Below are 19187 nucleotides of genomic sequence, written 5' to 3' on the forward strand. Positions count from 1 at the left end.
CCAACATACAAAAAATTGGCCAGGCATGGTGGCACACGCCTGTAGTCCCAGCTACTCAGGGGGCTGAGAAAGGGGAATCCCTTGAATCCGGGAGATGGGGAGGTTGCAGTGAGCCGAAATCGTGCCACTGCACTCCAGCTTGGCGAAAGAGCAAGACTCTGTCTCAGAAAAAAAAAAGAATTTTCTGCCACTTTTACGCTGCTGAAGATGACTAGCAAAACGCCTGATGCCACTCATTTCAATGAATATGGTATGGCCCTAACCCAGGTCTCTGTGAATGACAGGTTAATGAATAATCACACCTTCTTCTGCCACCCACGTTTCCTCATTAAGAGCAAACTGACCGTATTCTCCAATCAGCCAGCTGATACTGCTTGTTTGATTCCACGCTGCAGTAGAGTTTCAGGAGATGATCTAGTGAGTGCCTGCCCAGGTTAAGAAGGCGTGCTGCCTGATGGGTATCAAACATGTTTACTACATACAACCCAAAGTCTTTCTGTAGCCATTCTATGTCTGAATCGGCACCATGGAAGACCTGAAAAGAGAACCAAAGTCATGCAGTACACTGGTATCAGGCCACTCGGGCTCTGCAATTAACTCTGCTTCTAGTTTATCAGAACACTGAAATTAGACAGTAATCTGTTGTCCAGTCTGTAGTGCACTGGTGTCATCTTGGCTCACTGCAACCTCTGCCTCCCATGCTCAAGCAATCCTCCCACCTCAGCCTTCCAAGTAACTGGCACTATAGGTGTGCCACAATGCCCAGCTAACTTTGAATTTTTTTGTAGAGACGGGGTTTCACTATGTTCCCCAGGCTGGTCTCAATCTCCTGGACTCAAGTGATCCTCCTGCCTCAGCTTCCCAAAGTGCATGGATTACAGGCCTGAGCCACCTCGCCTGATTGAAGCGAATATTCTAATCAAGATCAGATCTATGCAGCTAGGCATGGTGGCTCACACCTGTAATCCCACCACTTTGGGCCAATGCAGGTGGATTGCTTGAGGTCAGGCGTTTGAGGCCAGCCTGATCAACATGGTGAAACCCTGTCTCTACTAAAAATACAGAAATTAGCCAAGTGGGGTGGCAGGCACGGCAATCCCAGCTACTTGGGAGGCTGAGGCAGGAGAATCGCTTGAGCCCAGGAGGCAGAGGTTGCAGTGAGCTGAGATATCACCACTGCACTAAAGCCTGGGGGACAAGACTGAAACTCCATCTCAACAACAACAACAACAACAACAACAACAACAACAACAACAACAAATAAGATACATGCAGTTTTTGTTTTTTTTTTTGAGACGGAGTTTCACTCTTGTTACCCAGGCTGGAGTGCAATGGCGCCATCTCGGCTCACTGCAACCTCTGCCTCCTGGGTTCAAGCAATTCTCCTGCCTCGGCCTCCTGAGTAGCTGGGATTACAGGCACACGCCACCATGCCCAGCTAATTTTTTGTATTTTTAGCAGAGACGGGGTTTCACCATGTTGACCAGGATGGTCTTGATCTCTTGACCTCGTGATCCACCCGCCTCGGCCTCCCAAAGTGCTGGGATTACAGGCGTGAGCCACCACGCCCAGCCCTATATATGCAGTTTTAAATGTTTCTTTTGTCTTCAGTCACAGCTTTCTACACTCCAAATTCCATACTCTTGAAGTCTGTAACTGTTATGAACCAATGAGACTCATGAAAGCAGCTCTAGCAGCTTCAGTATGGCCATGAAGTCCAAACAATCTTGACAGCTGGGGCTCACTGCAGTAGTCATGAAAATGATTTAACATTTTTCTGGGTGGTATCAAGCTAAGTCTTAGCTGTTATAACAGGGATTTAGAAACAAAAGCCATTTAGCATGGTACCCTAGTTAGGAAATGACATGATTCCTCCCAACTTTACTGGGTCTAGGTTAAAATAATGAAATAGTAGACTAAAAAGCACTAAAAATCTTGTATGAGCTCACAGGCATGAGCTACAAAAGGCTTGCTCACCTTAACAATAGCTGGGTCTGTGAGGCTCTCATTTAGAATGTACATGTCACTTCGAAGCTCGAGGGTGTCAATGATGAAGTCTTCCGTCCGAGTGGAAATTTGCATCAGGCAGGTCAGTCCCAGGAAGCTCCTATAAGAGTGGTGCTAAACCACATAGAAGGAAGGGAAAATAGAAAAAAATCAAAGATTTTATTAGACTTTCCTTTATTGATGTCAGCTACAGGCCGGGGGTGGTGGCTCATGGCTATAATCCCAGCACTTTGGGAGGCCGAGGTGGGTGGATCACCTGAGGTCAGGATTTGAGACCAGCCTGGCCAACATGGTGAAACCCCATCTCTACTAAAAATACAAAAAATCAGCTGGGTGTGGTGGTTGGCATGTATAATCCCAGCTACTTGGGAGGCTGAGGCAGGGAGAATCACTTGAACTTGGGAGGTGAAGGTGCAGTGAGCTGAGATTCCCACTGTTGCCCTCTAGCCTTGGCAACAAAGTGAGACTCCACCTCAAAAAAAAAAAAAAGAAAAGTCAGCTACAAAGCTAAGTTATATGTACCAATTTTATACTTCTTCAGTAGATAAACTCCTAGAAAATGTAAAAATTTCACCCAGGGCCATATACAAGATACCTCCAAGTCGACTGCAAATTCCTGACAATTCAAGAGCTTTTCGTTGAGTTCCACAAGTTCATCCAGGGAGGATATGAAATGGCACGGTGTCTCTTCTATAGGTCTGTATAACTGAATCAAGAGAATAGTGAGAAAAAGGGAGGAATATAGAAATCGCCCCCCCCAGGAAAGTACAAAGTGAACTACGAGTTTGAGAAATGACCCAAAACTGGAACTTCTACCTTACAGATATTTAAGGAAAGTCAAAATTACATCAGTGACTCTACTTGCTTCATTCCTCCTGGGCTACTACACGCCACCTTCAACTAAGGTACTAACCTGGGGTTGTGGCTTTTGAAGCACTGAATCTGGTGGAGTAAAGTGATTTAGTTCATATTGATAAGGATGTGCAAACCTGAATAAATAAAACAAAGAGAAATCATTCTGATTAATTCCATAATTCAAAGGAAAAACAAAGGCTCTTATCCAATCTGTAAAAACAAATGAGAAAAGTCCACTGTGAAAATATCTTCCCTTTATAAAGAGCATTATTATTTCAGCAATTTGAGTAAAAATCATAAATCAGGTGATATTTGCTCACCCTTAAAACATGATAATTAAGTCTTTTCATTTCTTTAGAGAGCTGGAGACCCAGGCAGCTTTATTAAGGTTTGAGTACTTATTTGCAAAGTACTGTACAGTTGATGTTGGGATAACACCAAAATGAGAAATATACCATTCCTGTGGTTTGGAATAATAAATCTGTAAAGTCAGGATGAAGCAAATGTTTCAGTTGGCCAAGAGCTTAATGTTCTATTTTCTTCTGATCCTAAGAAATCTGTATAAAAATCCTCGCCCTGTGAGACGTTGAGAATCCCTGTGGCCCAGGAGCGCCGGGCTGCCTTTCATGACCTTTATTTCGCCAGCACTTAGCTTGTGGCCTCACAATGCAGAGCTGGGGCTAAAGGCATGAATGCCCAGATAGACTTTGGCTCTATGTGAGGAAAAGGCCAATACTAACAAAATTTTTATCACCGTTTTCATTATACTAAAGGCAAAGTCCATTTGTCTATTTTAAGTGAAGTTTTTCCAAGATTCTTATATTGTCAGTCAAAAATGCCTTTTTAGCCAAGCATGGTGACTCACACCTGTAATCCTGCACTTTGGGAAGCCAAGGTGGGTGGATCCCCTGTGGTTAGGCGTTCAAGACCAGCTTAGCCAACATGATGAACCCCGTCTCTATTAAAAATATAAAAAATTAGCTGGGCATGGTGGTGTGCGCCTGTAATCCCAGCTACTCAGGAGGCTAAGGCAGGAGAATTGCTTGAACCCAGGAGGTGGAGGTTGCAGTGAGCCGAGATGGTGCCATTGCACTCCAGCCTGGGCAACAAGAGCGAAACTCCATCTCAAAAAACAAACAAAAACACACACACACACATGGGCCAGCTCTGGCGAGGTACAATGGCTCACGCCTGTAATCCAAACACTTTGGGAGAGCAGGTTGGGAGGTTTGCTGAGGCCAGGAATTCAAGACTTCAAGACTAGCCTGGGCACACAGAAAATACAAAAGTTAGTTGTGCATGATGGCTCACACCTGTGGTCCCAGCTACTTGAGAGGGAGAGGTGGGAGGATGACTTGAGTCCAGGAGGTAAAGGTTGTAGTGAGTTGTGTTTATGCCACCACACTCCAGCTTGGGCAACAGAGCAAGATCCTCTCTCAAAGAAGTTCCAACTCTCTGAGAAGTCAGAATCTCTAATTTTGCTTTTTACATCTTTTTTTTTTTTTTTAGACAAAGCTTCCCTCTTGTTGCCCAGGCTGGAGTAGAATGGTGCGATCTTGGCTCACTGCAACCTCCGCCTCCTGAGTTAAGCCTCCCGGGTTTAAGCGAATTCTCCTGCCTCAGCATCCCAAGTAGCTGGGATTACAGGCATGCGTCACCATGCCCAGCTAATTTTTAAATTTCTAGTAGAGATGGAGTTTCTCCATGTTGGTCAGGCTGGTCTCAAACTCCTGACCTCAGGTGATCCGCCCACCTCAGTCTCCCAAAGTGCTGGGATTACAGGCGTGAGCCACTGTACCTGGCCTTTATTTATTTATTTAGAGATGAAGTCTCACTTTATCACCTAGGCTGGAGTGCAGTGGCGCCATCCTGGCTACCGCAACCTCCGCCTTCTAGGTTCAACTGATTCTCCTGTCTCAGCCTCCCGAATAGCTGGGATTACAGACATGCACCACCACGTCTGACTAATTTTTGTATTTTCAGTAGAGATGGGGTTTCACCATGCTGGCCAGGCTGGTCTCGAACTCCTGACCTCAGGTGATCCATCTGCCTCAGCCTCCCGAAGTGCTGGGATTACAGGAATGAGCCACTGTGCCCAGACTTCACTTTTTACATCTATACAATGAGAATGAGAGCAACTGCAACCTCTCAGGACTGCAATGAGGTTTCCATGAGGCAATGCTGTGCAGGCCCTTTGTGAATAGAAACATGATAAACCCCGTCTCTACTTATTGCTAAGGCCCAGGGTGGGATAAAAAAGGAAATCACTGCTCCTCAGATTGTTTTCATGTATATACTCCACAAAAGTGAAACTGTGAAAATGTGGCAAAAAGGTAAGCACTCACACAGAAAGGTCAGACATAGGCAAACACTTACATGTCTTGCTCAACCTGCTGGGTTCTCTGCTGATAGATGAAATCGGCCAGTGCAGGGGGGACATCCAAGTCCTCAGGACGATCCTGTGGGCGTTCCCGCCTTTCCTTAGAGAGGGCTGAAGACCCAAGCAGTGACAAAAACAGCATCACAACAGAGATAAGCACATTCGTGTCTTTTCTATCTAGTTACTGGCTCCCTTTGTTTTATTTTTTTTTTTTTCGAGACCCGGTCATGTTCTGTCCCCCAGGCTGAAGTGTGGTGGCACAATCACAGCTCAATGCAGCCTTGGCCTCCTGGGCTCAAGTGATTCTCCCACCTCAGCCTCTGGAATAGCTAAACTGGGCTCCCTTTGAAGAAAGGAGGGTGGTAGAGAGACATGTATGGCTTTCCTGGTTTTTGCATCAAACAAAGTGAGACTCAAATGCAAGCAAAGTATGAACTACTTACCTTGAGGGAGAGGTTTCTGAGCATTGGGTTTAATGAAGATTTTAGGAAGAAATGGTGTGTTGGAATTGTCAATCTTCTCTCGAAACTTGAGCTGAGGTCGGATGATATTTTTTGCATGAAGCAGACGGAAAGTTTCAGATTTTGCTTTTTTGCCATATTCTGCTGCCTATGATCAATGCATACAAACACTTTATAACAAAGCAACTTGACGAATTAGGAAAGTAAATTCCAATTTATGACTTCAGAGGAGACAGTATCCCACAGGCCAGTCATTTAAGAATGCAGGTGTATGTGGATGTCTCCAGAAAGTGAAGAGGGTGTAATTAGGTTGTGTGTTTATGAGAACAAATTAAAGGAGGCAGTGATGAGTTCTCTAATAAATTTGAACAGAAATCCATGTTACAATGAGCAAAATCCCTATTATGAAGTTGACATCAAGAGCTCTAGTTAATCTGAAAAGTCCTCACCTTACGGTTCCAGCTGGACACTACCGTTTTGGGGACCTGCAGGCCAGCAGGGAGGACAGGCTGTTGATTCTTATTTACACCTGAGGCTTCATCCAGTAAAATACCCTAAGAATAGAAGAGGTACTGGTTTAGTATTTTTCCTTTTGAAGTCAACAGAGTTAATTACCTATTTATTTATCTGACACACGGAGTCTCACTCTGTCGCCCAGGCTGAGTACAGTGGCGCGATCTCAGCTTACTACAGCTCTTCACAGTCTGAATCGGGCTCACTGGAACCTCCACCTCAAGCATTCTCCTGCTTCAGTCTTCCAAGTAGGTGGGATTCAGGCACATACCACCATGCCTGGCTACTTTTTGCATTTTTAGTAGAGACAGAGTTTCGCCATGTTGCCTGAGCTGGTCTCAGAACTCCTGACCTCAAGTGATTTGCCTGCCTTAGACTCCTAAACTGCTGGGATTACAGGTGTGAGCCACCACACCCAGCCTAATTACCTAACATTTAAAAAAATATATATTCAGAGATGTTTACATAAGAAAATATACATATATAAGAACAGATCAGCCGGGCGTGGTGGCTCAAGCCTGTAATCCCAGCACTTTGGGAGGTCGAGGCGGGTGGATCACGAGGTCAAGAGATCGAGACCATCCTGGTCAACATGGTGAAACCTTGTCTCTACTAAAAATACAAAAAATTAGCTGGGCGTGGTGGCGCGTGCCTGTAATCCCAGCTACTCAGGAGGCAGAGGCAGGAGAATTGCCTGAACCCAGGAGGCGGAGGTCGTGGTGAGCAGAGATCGCGCCATTGCACTCCAGCCTGGGTAACATCAATGTATATGTCAAAACACCATGTTGTATGTCATAAATATATACAGATAGTCCCTGATGTATGATAGTTTGACTTTTTTGAGTTGGCCGGGCGCGGTGGCTCAAGCCTGTAATCCCAGCACTTTGGGAGGCCGAGGCGGGTGGATCACGAGGTCAAGAGATCGAGACCATCCTGGTCAACATGGTGAAACCCCGTCTCTACTAAAAATACAAAAAATTAGCTGGGCATGTTGGCGCGTGCCTGTAATCCCAGCTACTCAGGAGGCTGAGGCAGGAGAATTGCTTGAACCCGGGAGGCGGAGGTTGCGGTGAGCCGAGATCACGCCATTGCACTCCAGCCTGGGTAACAAGAGTGAAACTCCGTCTCAAAAAAAAAAGAAAAAAAAAAGAAAAAAAAAAAGAAAATATTTTGAGTTTATAGTGGTGTGAAAGCGATTTGCATTTAGCAGAATCCATACTTCACGTATACTTATAACCTGTTTTTCCTTTTTGAGACAGAAGTCTTGCTCTGTTACCCACGCTGGAGAACAGCAGTCCAATCTGGGTTTACTGCAGCCCCCGCCTCCCAGGTTCAAGCAATTCTCATGCCTCAGCCTCCCAAGCAGCTAGGACCACAGGTGCACAGCACCATGCCTGGCTAATTTTTGTAATTTTTAGTAGAGATGGGGTTTCACTATGTTGACCAGGCTGGTCTCAAACTCCTGACCTCAACTGATCCTCCTGCCTCAGCCCTTCAAAGTGCTGGATTAGGCATGAGCCACCATACCCGGCCACAACCTGTTTTTTTACTTTCAGAAATATATTCAGCACTACTTGAATTACGTAAGATATTCAACACTGTATTATAAAAAGAGGCTTTGTGGCCAGCTGAGATGGCTCATGCCTGTAATCCCAGCACTTTGGAAGGCTGAGAGATGGCCGGATCACCTGAGATCAAGAGTTTGAGACCAGTCTGGACAACCTGGTGAAACCCCCTCTCTACTAAAAATACAAAAATTAGCTGGGCATGGTAGAGGGTACCTGTAATCCTAGCTACTTGGGAGGCTGAGGCAGGAGAATCACTTGAGCCTGGGAGGCAGAGGCTACAGTGAGCCAAGATCCTGCCACTGCACTCCAGCCTGGGTGACAGAGCAAGACCCTGTCTCAAAAAGAAAAAAAAAAGAGGCTTTGTGTAAGATTGTGCCCAACTTGGCTGGGCATGGTAGCTCATGTCTGTAATCCTAGCACTTTGGGAGGCCAAGGTGGGCAGATCACAAGGTCAAGAGATCGAGACCATCCTGGCCAACATGGTGAAACCCTGTCGCTACTAAAATACAAAAATCAGCTGGGCGTGGTGGTGCACACATGTAATCCCAGCTACTTGGGAGGCTGAGGCAGGAGAATCACTTGAGTCCAGGAGGCGGAGGTTGCAGTGAGCCAAGATCGAACCGCTGTACTCTAGCCTAGTGCCTAGAGACAGAGCAAGACTCTGTTTCAAAAAAAAAAAAAAAAAAAAAAAAGATTGTGCCCAACTCTAGACTAATGGAGGTATGTTAAATGCATTTTTGACTTATAATATGGGTTTATTGAGACATAACCCAATTAAAATCAAGGAGCATCTGTACAACTTTTGTCAATTAAAAAAATAAAAATTTTAAAGAGCTGATCAATATATGAAAGGTGATTAGTATATCATGCCAAGTAATTAATGCATTATTTGCTCAAAGGCAGGTAGGACAGTAATTACTCATGCCCAATACTCGACTGACTCTTTACAGCTCTGAATTGGGCTGAAAATTCTAATATGATTTACCAGTGTAATGTGGCCACTAAAGTAACTAAGAAGTCCCTGGACTGCATACATTAAATATAGACGTATGCTACTTAGAATGAGACTGGAGGGAGTCCTGATCTATTCTGTACTTTATTTATTTATTTATTATTAAGACGGGGTTTCACCATGTTGGTCAGGCTGGTCTTGAACTCCCGACCTCAGGTGATCCGTCCACCTTGGCCTCCAAAGTGCTTGGATTATAGGCGTAAGCCACCATGCTCAGCCTATTCTGTACTTTATTCTTTATTTTTGAGATGGAGTCTTGCTCTTGCCCAGGCTGGAGTGCAGTGACGCAATCTAGGCTCACTGAAACCTCCGCCTCCTGGGTTCAAGCAATTCTCTGCCTCAGCCTCCTGAGTAGCTGGGATTACAGGTGCCCGCCACCACATCTGGCTAATTTTTTGTATTTTTAGTAGAAAGGGGGTTTCACCATCTTTGCCAGGCTGACCTTGTGATTCACCCTCTTTAGCCTCCCAAAGTGCTGGGATTACAGGCGTGAGCCACCTCTCCTGGCCTTTTCTGCACTTTAAAGCAAGACATGAAATATCAGCTTGGGCACTACTAACAGAGGCACACCCAGGTGACACATAGAAGTATGGCAGGACTTGAAATCACAAGGTATCAGAAACTGCTGAAAGATCTGTGGGCATTTAGGGAAGAGATGACTTCATGGGACAGGAAAGCATGCCTTAAATATTTTTAGTACTGTCAGATGGTTGAGATTAGATTTGTTTTTCATGATCTCTACATATTTCTGTGAAAATAATGTTCTGCCATAGAATTAGGCATAAATAGAAGGTAAGCAAGATAGAATAATACTTGTCTCCTTCCAATCCTGTGAACTGAGGTGTTCAGTAGATTTTGAGTAACAGTACAAATAACCTAAATTTTAGTTGGGTAATATAAGGGCTTATTCTCTTGCAATACAAATAGAATTTGCAAATCTTGTCAGGCACAGTGGCTCAGGCCTGTAATCCTAGTAACTAAGGAGGCTGAGGTGGGATGACTGATTGAGACCAGGCTTGTTTGAGGAGCTCAAGATCAGCCTGGGCAACATAGTGAGACATTGTCTCTATAAAATAAAAAAATCTAGCCAGACATGGTGGTGCACACCTGTAGTTCTAGCTATGTGGTAGGCTGTGGTGAAAGGATCACTTAAGCCCAGGAGTTCAAGGTTGCAGTGAGCTATGATCATACCACTGGACTCCAGCTGGGTGACGGAGCAAGACTTCAGTCTTCAAAAAAAATAAAAACAGGGCTGGGCAAGGTGGCTCATGCCTGGAATTCCAGCACTTTGGAAGGCCGAGGCAGGTGGATCAAGAGGTCAGGACACGGAGACCATCCTGGCCAACATGGTGAAACCCTGTCTTTACTAAAAATACAAAAAAACCAGCTGGGCGTGGTGGCACTTGCCTGTAGTCCCAGCTACTTGGGAGGCTGAGTGAGGCAGGAGAACTGATTGAACCCAGGAGGTGGAGATTGCAGTGAGCCGAGATCGTGATCACACCACTACACTACAGCCTCGGCGACACTGCGAGACTCCGTCTCAATTAAAAAAAAAAAATAAATAATAATAATAATAAAACCAGAATTTGAAGATCTGGAAGGAAGATTTTGAATAAGTACTTTATTTACTTATTTATCTATTTTAAACAAAGATGAGGTCTCACTAAGCTGTCCAGGCTGATTCTGGAATTCCTGAGCTCAAGCAATCCTTTCAACTTGGCCTTTCATAGTGCTAGGATTTTAAGCCACTGCACCTGACCAGAATGAGGCGTTTCAACGTTTTTGTTTTCTTTTTTTCCTTTGTTTTTTTTGAGATAGAGTCTCACTCTGTTGCCAAGGATGGAGTGCAGTGGCATGATTTTGGCTCACTGCAACCTCTGCCTCCTGGGTTCAACTGATTCTCCTGCCTCAGCCTCCTGAGTAGCTGGAATGACAGCCATTCGCCACCACAGGCCGGCTAATTTATATATATATATATATATGTATATTTTTGAGATGGAGTTTCGCTCGTTACCCAGGCTGGAGTGCAATGGCGTGATCTCGGCTCACCGCAACCTCCGCCTCCTGGGTTCAGGCAATTCTTCTGCCTCAGCCTCCTGAGTAGCTGGGATTACAGGCACATGCCACCATGCCCAGCTAATTTTTTGTATTTTTTTAGTAGAGACGGGGTTTCACCATGTTGACCAGGATGGTCTCGATCTCTTGACCTTGTGATCCACCCGCCTCGGCCTCCCAAAGTGCTGGGATTACAGGCTTGAGCCACCGCACCCGGCCTAATTTTTATATTTTTAGTACAGACGGGGTTTCGGCATGTTGGCCAGGCTGATCTTGAACTCCTGACCTCAGTTATCACCTACCTCAGCCTCCCAAAGTGCTGGGATTATAGGCCTGAGCCACGGCACTTGGCCGGAATAAGGCACTTTAAAAACAGGCTTCCAGGCCCAGTATGGTGGCTAATGCCTATAATCCCAGCACTTTAGGAGGCCAAGGCAGGTGGATCACTTGAGGGCAGGAGTTTGAGACCAGCCTGGCCAATGTAACAAAACTCTGTCTCTACAAAAATTAGCCAGGAGTAGTGGTGGGTGCCTGTAATCCCAGCTACTTCAGACGCTGAGGCAGGAGAATCACTTGAACCTGGGAGGTTGAGGTTGCCATAAGCTGAGATCATCCCACTATACACTCCAGCCTGGGTGACAGAGCAAGACTCCATCTCAAAACAAACAAACAAAAAACAGGCTTCTATGGGGTAGTAATTTTTTAAGACAACTGTAAATATTTTCTAGAAAAAAACATGCCAACTATCAATAGTGAATGTTATTACAAGAAATGTTAAGCTTACTTCCTTTTCATTTTCTAAGGTGTCTGTGTTTTTCCTGTATATTTTAATAATAAAAGTTCTTTTTTTTTTTTTTCTTTTTTTGAGACGGAGTTTCGCTCTTGTTACCCAGGCTGGAGTGCAATGGCGCGATCTCGGCTCACCGCAACCTCCACCTCCTGGGCTCAGGCAATTCTCCTGCCTCAGCCTCCTAAGTAGCTGGGATTACAGGCACGCGCCACCATGCCCAGCTAGTTTTTTGTATTTTTAGTAGAGACGGGGTTTCACCATGTTGACCAGGATGGTCTCGATCTCTCGACCTCGTGATCCACCCGCCTCGGCCTCCCAAAGTGCTGGGATTACAGGCTTGAGCCACCACGCCCGGCCAATAATACAAAGTTCTTTGTTAGTTACCGTAAGAGTAAAGGAAAATACTCACCACTCTCTCCAGAATTACATCATTGGTATCAACTAGTAAATCAAACTTGTCTTCCAACTCAGTCACTTTACTTTGATCCTTAATGTTACTGCGACACCCATGGTACTGCATTACTCTGCTCATGCTAAGGAAAGGATAACCAAGATTAGATTGTAGATATTTATTTCCTATTTCATTTGTTTACAATCTGTGAGAGAGAATGCTTAAATTGGGGCCGGGCGTGGTGGCTCAAGCCTGTAATCCCAGCACTTTGGGAGGCCGAGGCGGGTGGATCACGAGGTCAAGAGATCAAGACCATCGTGGTCAACATGGTGAAACCCCGTCTCTACTAAAAATACAAAAAATTAGCTGGGCATGGTGGCGCATGCCCGTAATCCCAGCTACTCAGGAGGCTGAGGCAGGAGAATTGCCTGAACCCAGGAGGCGGAGGTTGCGGTGAGCCGAGATTGTGCCATTGCACTCCAGCCTGGATAACAAGAGTGAAACTCTGCCTCAAAAAAAAAAAAAAAAAAAAAAGAGAATGCTTAAATGACGTTACTCAGAATGTTTCCAACACTTTTTTTTTTTTTTTGAGACAGAGTCTTGCTCTGTTGTCCACTGGCACAATCCTGGCTCACTGCAACCTCTGCCTCCTGGGTTTAAGCAATTCTCATGCCTCAGGCTCCTAAGTAGCTGGGATTACAGGCATGCGCCACCAAGTTGGGCTAATTTTTTGTATTTTTAGTAGAGATGGGGTTTTTCCATGTTGGCCATGCTGGAATGCAGTAATGCAACCACAGCTCCTTGCAGCCTTGAACCCCTGGGCTCAAGTAACACTCCCACCTCAGCCTCCCAAGTAGCTGGGACTACAGATGTACATCAACCCTCCCAGTTACTTTAAAATTTTTTTGCCAGGACAGAGTCTCCCTATGTTGCCCAGGCTGGTATTGAACTCCTGTTCTCAAGAGATCCCTCTGCCTCAGTCTCCCAAAACACTAGGATTACAGGCATCAGCGACCATGTACAGCCTCCAGTACTTTTTGATGAGACCAATAAAACTTGCCCTCTAGCCGGGTGCTGTGGCTCACACCTGTAATCCCAGCACTTTGGGAGGCTGAGGTGGGTAGATCATGAGGTCAGGAGTTCAAGACCAGCCTGGCTAATATGGTGAAACCCTGTCTCTACTAAAAATACAAAAATTAGCTGGGCATGGTGGCACACACCTGTAATCCCAGCTACTGGGGAGCCTAAGGCAGGAGAATCGCTGGAACTTGGGAGACAGAAGTTGCAGTGAGCCAAGATTGTGCCACTGCACTCCAGTCTGGGCGACAGAGCAAGACTCCATCTCAAAAACAAATAAACAAACAAAAAATACAAAAAATTAGCCAGGCGTGGTGTGCTGCGCCTGTAATCCCAACTACTTGGGAGGCTGAGGCAAGAGACTTGCTTGAGCCGAGATGGAGCCAATACACTTCAGCCTGGGTGACAGAGCAAAATTGTCTCAAAAAAAAAAAAAAGAGAGAGAGAGAGAGAGAGAGAGAGAAATACCTGTTAACATTACAAGTTTATGAAAGAATCTTTTATCTATGTGTTTAAGTCCCATATTAATTCAAAAAGATTTGCAAGCCGGGTGCTGTGGCTCATGCCTGTAATCCCAGCACTTTGAGGGGCTGAGGCGGGTGGATCATGAGGTCAAGAGATTGAGACCATCCTGGCCAACATGGTGAAATCCCGCCTCTACTAGAAATACAAAAATTAGCTGGGTGTGGTGGCACGCGCCAGTAGTCCCAGCTACTCGGGAGGCTGAGGCAGGAGAATTGCTTGAACCTGGGAGGCGGAGGTTGCAGTGAGCCAAGATCACGCCACTGCACTCCAGCCTGGCACCTGGTGAAGGAACAAGACCCTGTCTCAAAAAAAAAAAAAGACTTTTACAAAAGTCAATACATTTCTTAAAAGCTAAACTAAAAATATGCCAAGTAATATTTCCCTAATCAAAATCCATTGCTTCATATTTCACATTTTATATCTCTTCATACCACAGAAAATGTTTAAGGAAAAATAAATTTCAGGAAAAAATTTATCTACCTCTTCATTTTCATTTCTTTTCATTAACACAAGATAACAAAATATAGTACTTACCACTGAAGCAACCTGTCTCCCTGTGTTTCACAAAATGCTTGGAAGCCAGGAAAACTTCGGTAAAAGTCATATTCATCACCGAACTGTGGTAGGCCCCCAGATGCTTTGGTGACTGCCACCACGGACCCAAGAGCAAACTGTCAAAAACCAGAAAAGAGGGCATGTTTTACACATGGATTCCCATTCATTGGGTATATCATTTTTTTTGATCTATTGTATATAGCGCATTGCAATAGACATTGAAGATGTCTACTCTTCATTCATCAAAAAAATACTCATTTAGGGCCGGGTACAGTGGCTCACACCTGTAATCCCAGTACTTTGGGAGGCCAAGGCAGGCGGATCATGAAGGAGTTCGAGATCAGCCTCGCCAATACCAATACAGTGAAATCCCGTCTCTACTAAAAATACAAAAATTAGCCGAGTGTGGTGGTTTGCACCTGTAGTCTCAGTTACTCAGGAGGCCAAGGCAGAAGAGTCGCTTGAACCTGTGAGGAGGAGGTGGTAGTGAGCCGAGATAGTGCCCCTGCATTCCAGCCTGAGTGATAGAGTACAATGGCACTATCTCAAAAAAAAAAAAACAAACAACAAAACTCATTTAGTGCCAAACCTCAATCTAATCTAGGCCCTGAAAATACAATCGTGAACAGAAACCAGGTTTGGAGCTTATATTCTTGGGAGAGTTGAGAGACAGAACAAACAGGTATATAATATGATTAATATGCACAAACACCTACAGTTGAATCTTGACACTGCTATGTATTAACTGAGTGATTTTTTTTTATTTGGACCTTAGTTTTCTCTTCCGAAAAAAAGGGAAAAATAAAAAAGGCCTGCACCATAGTTTTTGTGAGGATTGAATGAATAAGCTAATAAAAGCACTTAGGACAGTTCTTGGCAGATAAATGCTATTATGATGACTCAAGTTCAGCTCCAAGAGCTTTCTACAGGAATTTGTTTCTCTATTTCCATTTTGATGAGCATCTTAAAACAATGCAAGCTTTTCCTAGATCCTTGGAAGATCAATTTATAATGGCTACTATCTAAAACTGGATTTGTGTTTATTTTTCAGTTAGTGTCAAGTGGTTCTCTATTTTAACTCTTGTGAGGTAAGTGAAAAAATGCGAAGTGATATAAATGATGGCTGATCACGTGAAGGCCAAATGTCACTGTGAGTCGTGTGAATAAACATTTCCCAAGAAAAAAGCAGAGATAGGAGGTGGGAAATTAAGTCATGGAGGGGCACATGGTAGCTTATAAGCATAACTGCCACACAGTCAGGACCACAGTTAGTGGTCCAGGAACTACTGAGAGCCAAACGAATGAATAGCATTAGCTAATGGCAAATTAGATAGATATAACGTGAGTGGAGTTTCTGTAAACTTACAGAGCTAATTTACAAATTATGTTAGAGTCATGGCTTTGTAAGAGCTATGCACAGTTTAAACCTAGTTGTATGTTTGTTCATGTGTAAGCTAAGTTATACAAAGAACTTAAATGAACCCTTCTATGTACCTTCCAGGAGTTACTGAGAAACGTGCAATGCGGCTTTAATAAGTGACATTTAACTTAGGTTTAAAAATTATGTAGGATTGGACCTCGGAACAGAGGAAGGGAAGAGGGGCCATCCCGGCCGCGGGAGGGGGCGATTCCGGACAAGTGTGGGGAGCGCGAAACAGCCAAGCCCCTGAGGAGAGTTGGCCGGGTGGCTCAGGAGTGGCGGGGGGTACGCTGCAAGGGCTGGGGACGTCTGGGTGGCAAGGAAGCCCTTTCTAGGATGCGATACGGCTTTCCACATTTGGGCCTACGTGGACTTAAGCTGGCAAGCGGGACGTCCCTAAGCGTCCGTTTCCGAGGACCCATCCGCAGGGTGCAGGTAGAGTCCGCGCTGCGGACAGTGGCCCCGCGACCCTCGTCGTGGCTCTAATGCGACGAGCTGGCATTGGCTGCCCAGAGCGATCCGGTCGGCTTCCGGCGGCCGCGGGAGACTCCTGGAACCCCCGAGGCCCCGCGAACTCACCTTCACGAAGCTGTCGGCGTCCAGGAAGCCTGGCAGCACCATTTCCCCGTCAGATTTGCCGGCGCCTGTGGCCGACAGCACCCCAGGCTCGCGGGTATTGGGTGGCGCCATTTTTTTCCCCTCTGCACGGCTCTTCTCGCGATAGCGTCTCGGCCGACGCGACGCCACGTGTGCGCGCCTCGCGTACGCCGGGGCGGAGGGTGGGACGGAGGGAGGGGCGGAGGGGCGGAGGGAGGGGCGGAGGGGCGGAGGGAGGGGCGGAGGGAGGGGCGGAGGGGCGGAGGGAGGGGCGGAGGGGCGGAGGGGCGGAGGGAGGGGCGGAGGGGCGGAGGGGCGGAGGGAGGGGCGGAGGGGCGGAGGGGCGGAGGGAGGGGCGGAGGGGCGGAGGGGCGGAGGGGCGGAGGGGCGGGCGGAGGGGCGGAGGGAGGGGCGGAGGGGCGGAGGGAGGGGCGGAGGGGCGGAGGGAGGGGCGGAGGGGCGGAGGGAGGGGCGGAGGGGCGGAGGGAGGGGCGGAGGGGCGGAGGGAGGGGCGGAGGGGCGGAGGGAGGGGCGGAGGGGCGGAGGGAGGGGCGGAGGGGCGGAGGGGCGGAGGGGCGGAGGGGCGGAGGGGCGGAGGGGCGGAGGGGCGGAGGGGCGGAGGGGCGGAGGGGCGGAGGGGCGGAGGGGCGGAGGGGCGGAGGGGCGGAGGGGCGGAGGGGCGGAGGGGCGGAGGGGCGGAGGGGCGGAGGGGCGGAGGGGCGGAGGGGCGGAGGGGCGCTCTGTCATGAACTTCAAATTCTTTTACCTGGCTGGCGTGGTGGCTCACGCCTGTAATCCCAGCACTTTGAGAGGCTGAGGCGGGCGGATGACCTGAGGTCAGGAGTTCCAGAACAGCCTGGCCAACGTGGTGAAACCCTGTCTCTACTAAAAATACAAAAATTAGCCAGGTCTGGTGGTGTGTGCCTGTAATCCCAGCTACTTGGGAGGCTGAGGCAGGAAAATCATTTGAACCTGGGAGGAAGAAGTTGCAGTGAGCCAAGATCATGCCATTGCACTCCAGCCTGGGCAGCAGAGTAAGACTCTGTCTCATTAAAAAAAAAAAAAAAAAAAAAAAAACAGAAAAAATTTTAAGGAAAATATATTTACTATTCATTACGTGGCTCATCATAAAGATCTTCATCCTTGTTTATGTATTTATTTTTAGAGACAAGGTCTCTGTCACCCAGACTGGAGTGCAGTGGCACAATCATAGCTTGCACTACAGCTTGAACTCCTGGGCTCAACCAATGCGTTGGCCTCAGTATCCAAGGTAGACCAGGCCCATGCTGCCATGCCTAATTTTTTAGCAGGGTCTTACTCGGTTCCTCAGCTGGTCTCAAACTCCTGGATTCAAGCAATCCTCTCACTTTAGCCTCTCAAAGTATTGGGGTTATAGGAATGAGTCACTGTGCCTGGCTGGACTAAACTGTATTTAAAAGCCTCCATTAGCTCCTTCCCTGCCTTTGGTAATTCGTCTCAACAAAGCCAGAAGGCTTTGCTTAGATATAACTTAAATCTGTTGGATTCACGGAAGACCTTAATCCAGACTCTTACATCCTAAAGAATGTATCTTTATCACTGATGGCTACCATTTTCTGCACCCATTCATTCTCACACCTTTATCGTTAATGAATGGTAACATCACTGTAGTCACTGAGAGTTATTTTATGTGGAACCAGAATAAATAACCAGATGAGAATTATTTTCATCTCAGTTATGGTGACCATATTTTCTGGAGCAAATAAGTGATAAAATGGTTTAGGACTGTAACAGAAAATCCAAGTAGGTATGTGACTTTCTAGCTGTGAGGGTTAAAACTGTTATTACTATCACTATTGAGATTTAAATTCACTTTTTTTTTTAATTGTCTTGCTCTGTCAGGTTGGAGTGCAGTGGTGAGATTTCCGCTCACTACAACCTCTGCCTCTCAGGTTCAAGCGATTCTTGAGATCTGCCTCAGCCTCCTGAGTAGCTGGGATTTTTTTTTTTTTTTTTTAAACAGAATCTCGCTCTGTTGCCCAGGCTGAAGTGCAGTGGTGCAATCTCAGCTCACTGCAACCTCCACCCTCCAGGTTCAGGCAATTCTCCTGCCTTAGCCTCCCCAGTAGCTGTGATTACAGGTACACACCACCACACCTGGCTAATTTTTGTATTTTTAGTAGAGACAGGGTTTCACCATGTTGGCCAAGCTGATCTTGAACTCCTGACCTCAGGTGATCCACCTGTCTTGGCCTCCCTCCCAAAGTGCTGGGTATACGGGTGTGAGCCACCATGTGGGGTGAGAAGAGCTTCTCTTCAGGCATGCTCTCTCTTTACACCTGGGGGCCTCAACCCCCTGGGGCTACAGACTGGTACCAACCTGTGGTCTGTTAGAAACTGGGCCGCACAGCAAGAGGTGAGCAGTGGGTGAGTGAGGGAAGCTTCGTCTGTATTTACAGCCACTCCCCATCGTTCACATTATAGCCTAAGCTTTGCCTCCTGTCAGATCAGGGTCAGCATTAGATTCTCATAGAAGTGTGAACCCTATAGTGAACTGCGCATGCGAGGGATCTAGGTTTCAAGCTCCTTATGAGAATCTAATGCCTGATAATCTGTCACTGTCTCACATCACCCCCAGATGGTACCGTTTAGCTGCAGGAAAACAAGCTCAGGGCTCCCCAATTCTATATTATGGTGAGTTGAATAATTATTTCAGGCCAGGCACAATGGCGCATGCTTATAATCCCAGCACCTTGGGAGGCCGAGGCAGGTCGAGACCATCTTGGCCAACATAGTGAAACCCCACCTCTACTAAAAATACAAAAAAAATTAGCTGAGCATGGTGGTGGGCGCCTATAATCCCTGCTACTCAGAAGGCTAAGGCAGGAGAATCACTTGAACCTGGGAGGCAGACACTGCAGTGAGCCTAGATTGTGCCACTGCACTCCAGCCTGGTGACACAGTGAGACTTTGTCTCAAAAAAAAAAAAAAAAAAGTATTAC

At 46.5% G+C, this 19187-nt stretch overlaps 1 protein-coding gene across 1 annotated transcript in view; it reads right to left on the reverse strand.

The window, feature by feature from the left end:
• EXOSC10 (exosome component 10) overlaps positions 1 to 16357 on the reverse strand; it is a 34978-nt gene extending 18621 nt beyond the window's left edge. The window contains exons 1-10 of the mRNA XM_039474422.2: positions 16189 to 16357; positions 14169 to 14305; positions 12051 to 12174; positions 6153 to 6257; positions 5686 to 5851; positions 5239 to 5353; positions 2921 to 2996; positions 2603 to 2713; positions 1978 to 2121; positions 345 to 535 (exon numbers count right to left, since the gene is read on the reverse strand). Coding sequence (XP_039330356.2) covers positions 345 to 535; positions 1978 to 2121; positions 2603 to 2713; positions 2921 to 2996; positions 5239 to 5353; positions 5686 to 5851; positions 6153 to 6257; positions 12051 to 12174; positions 14169 to 14305; positions 16189 to 16299 — 1280 coding nt within the window. The 5' untranslated portion in view covers positions 16300 to 16357. The remainder of the gene's footprint in view (positions 1 to 344; positions 536 to 1977; positions 2122 to 2602; positions 2714 to 2920; positions 2997 to 5238; positions 5354 to 5685; positions 5852 to 6152; positions 6258 to 12050; positions 12175 to 14168; positions 14306 to 16188) is intronic.
• Positions 16358 to 19187: the final 2830 nt, after the last annotated feature.

This window comes from Saimiri boliviensis, chromosome 11 (genome assembly GCF_048565385.1).
Source record: "Saimiri boliviensis isolate mSaiBol1 chromosome 11, mSaiBol1.pri, whole genome shotgun sequence".
NCBI classification, from domain to species: domain Eukaryota; kingdom Metazoa; phylum Chordata; class Mammalia; order Primates; family Cebidae; genus Saimiri; species Saimiri boliviensis.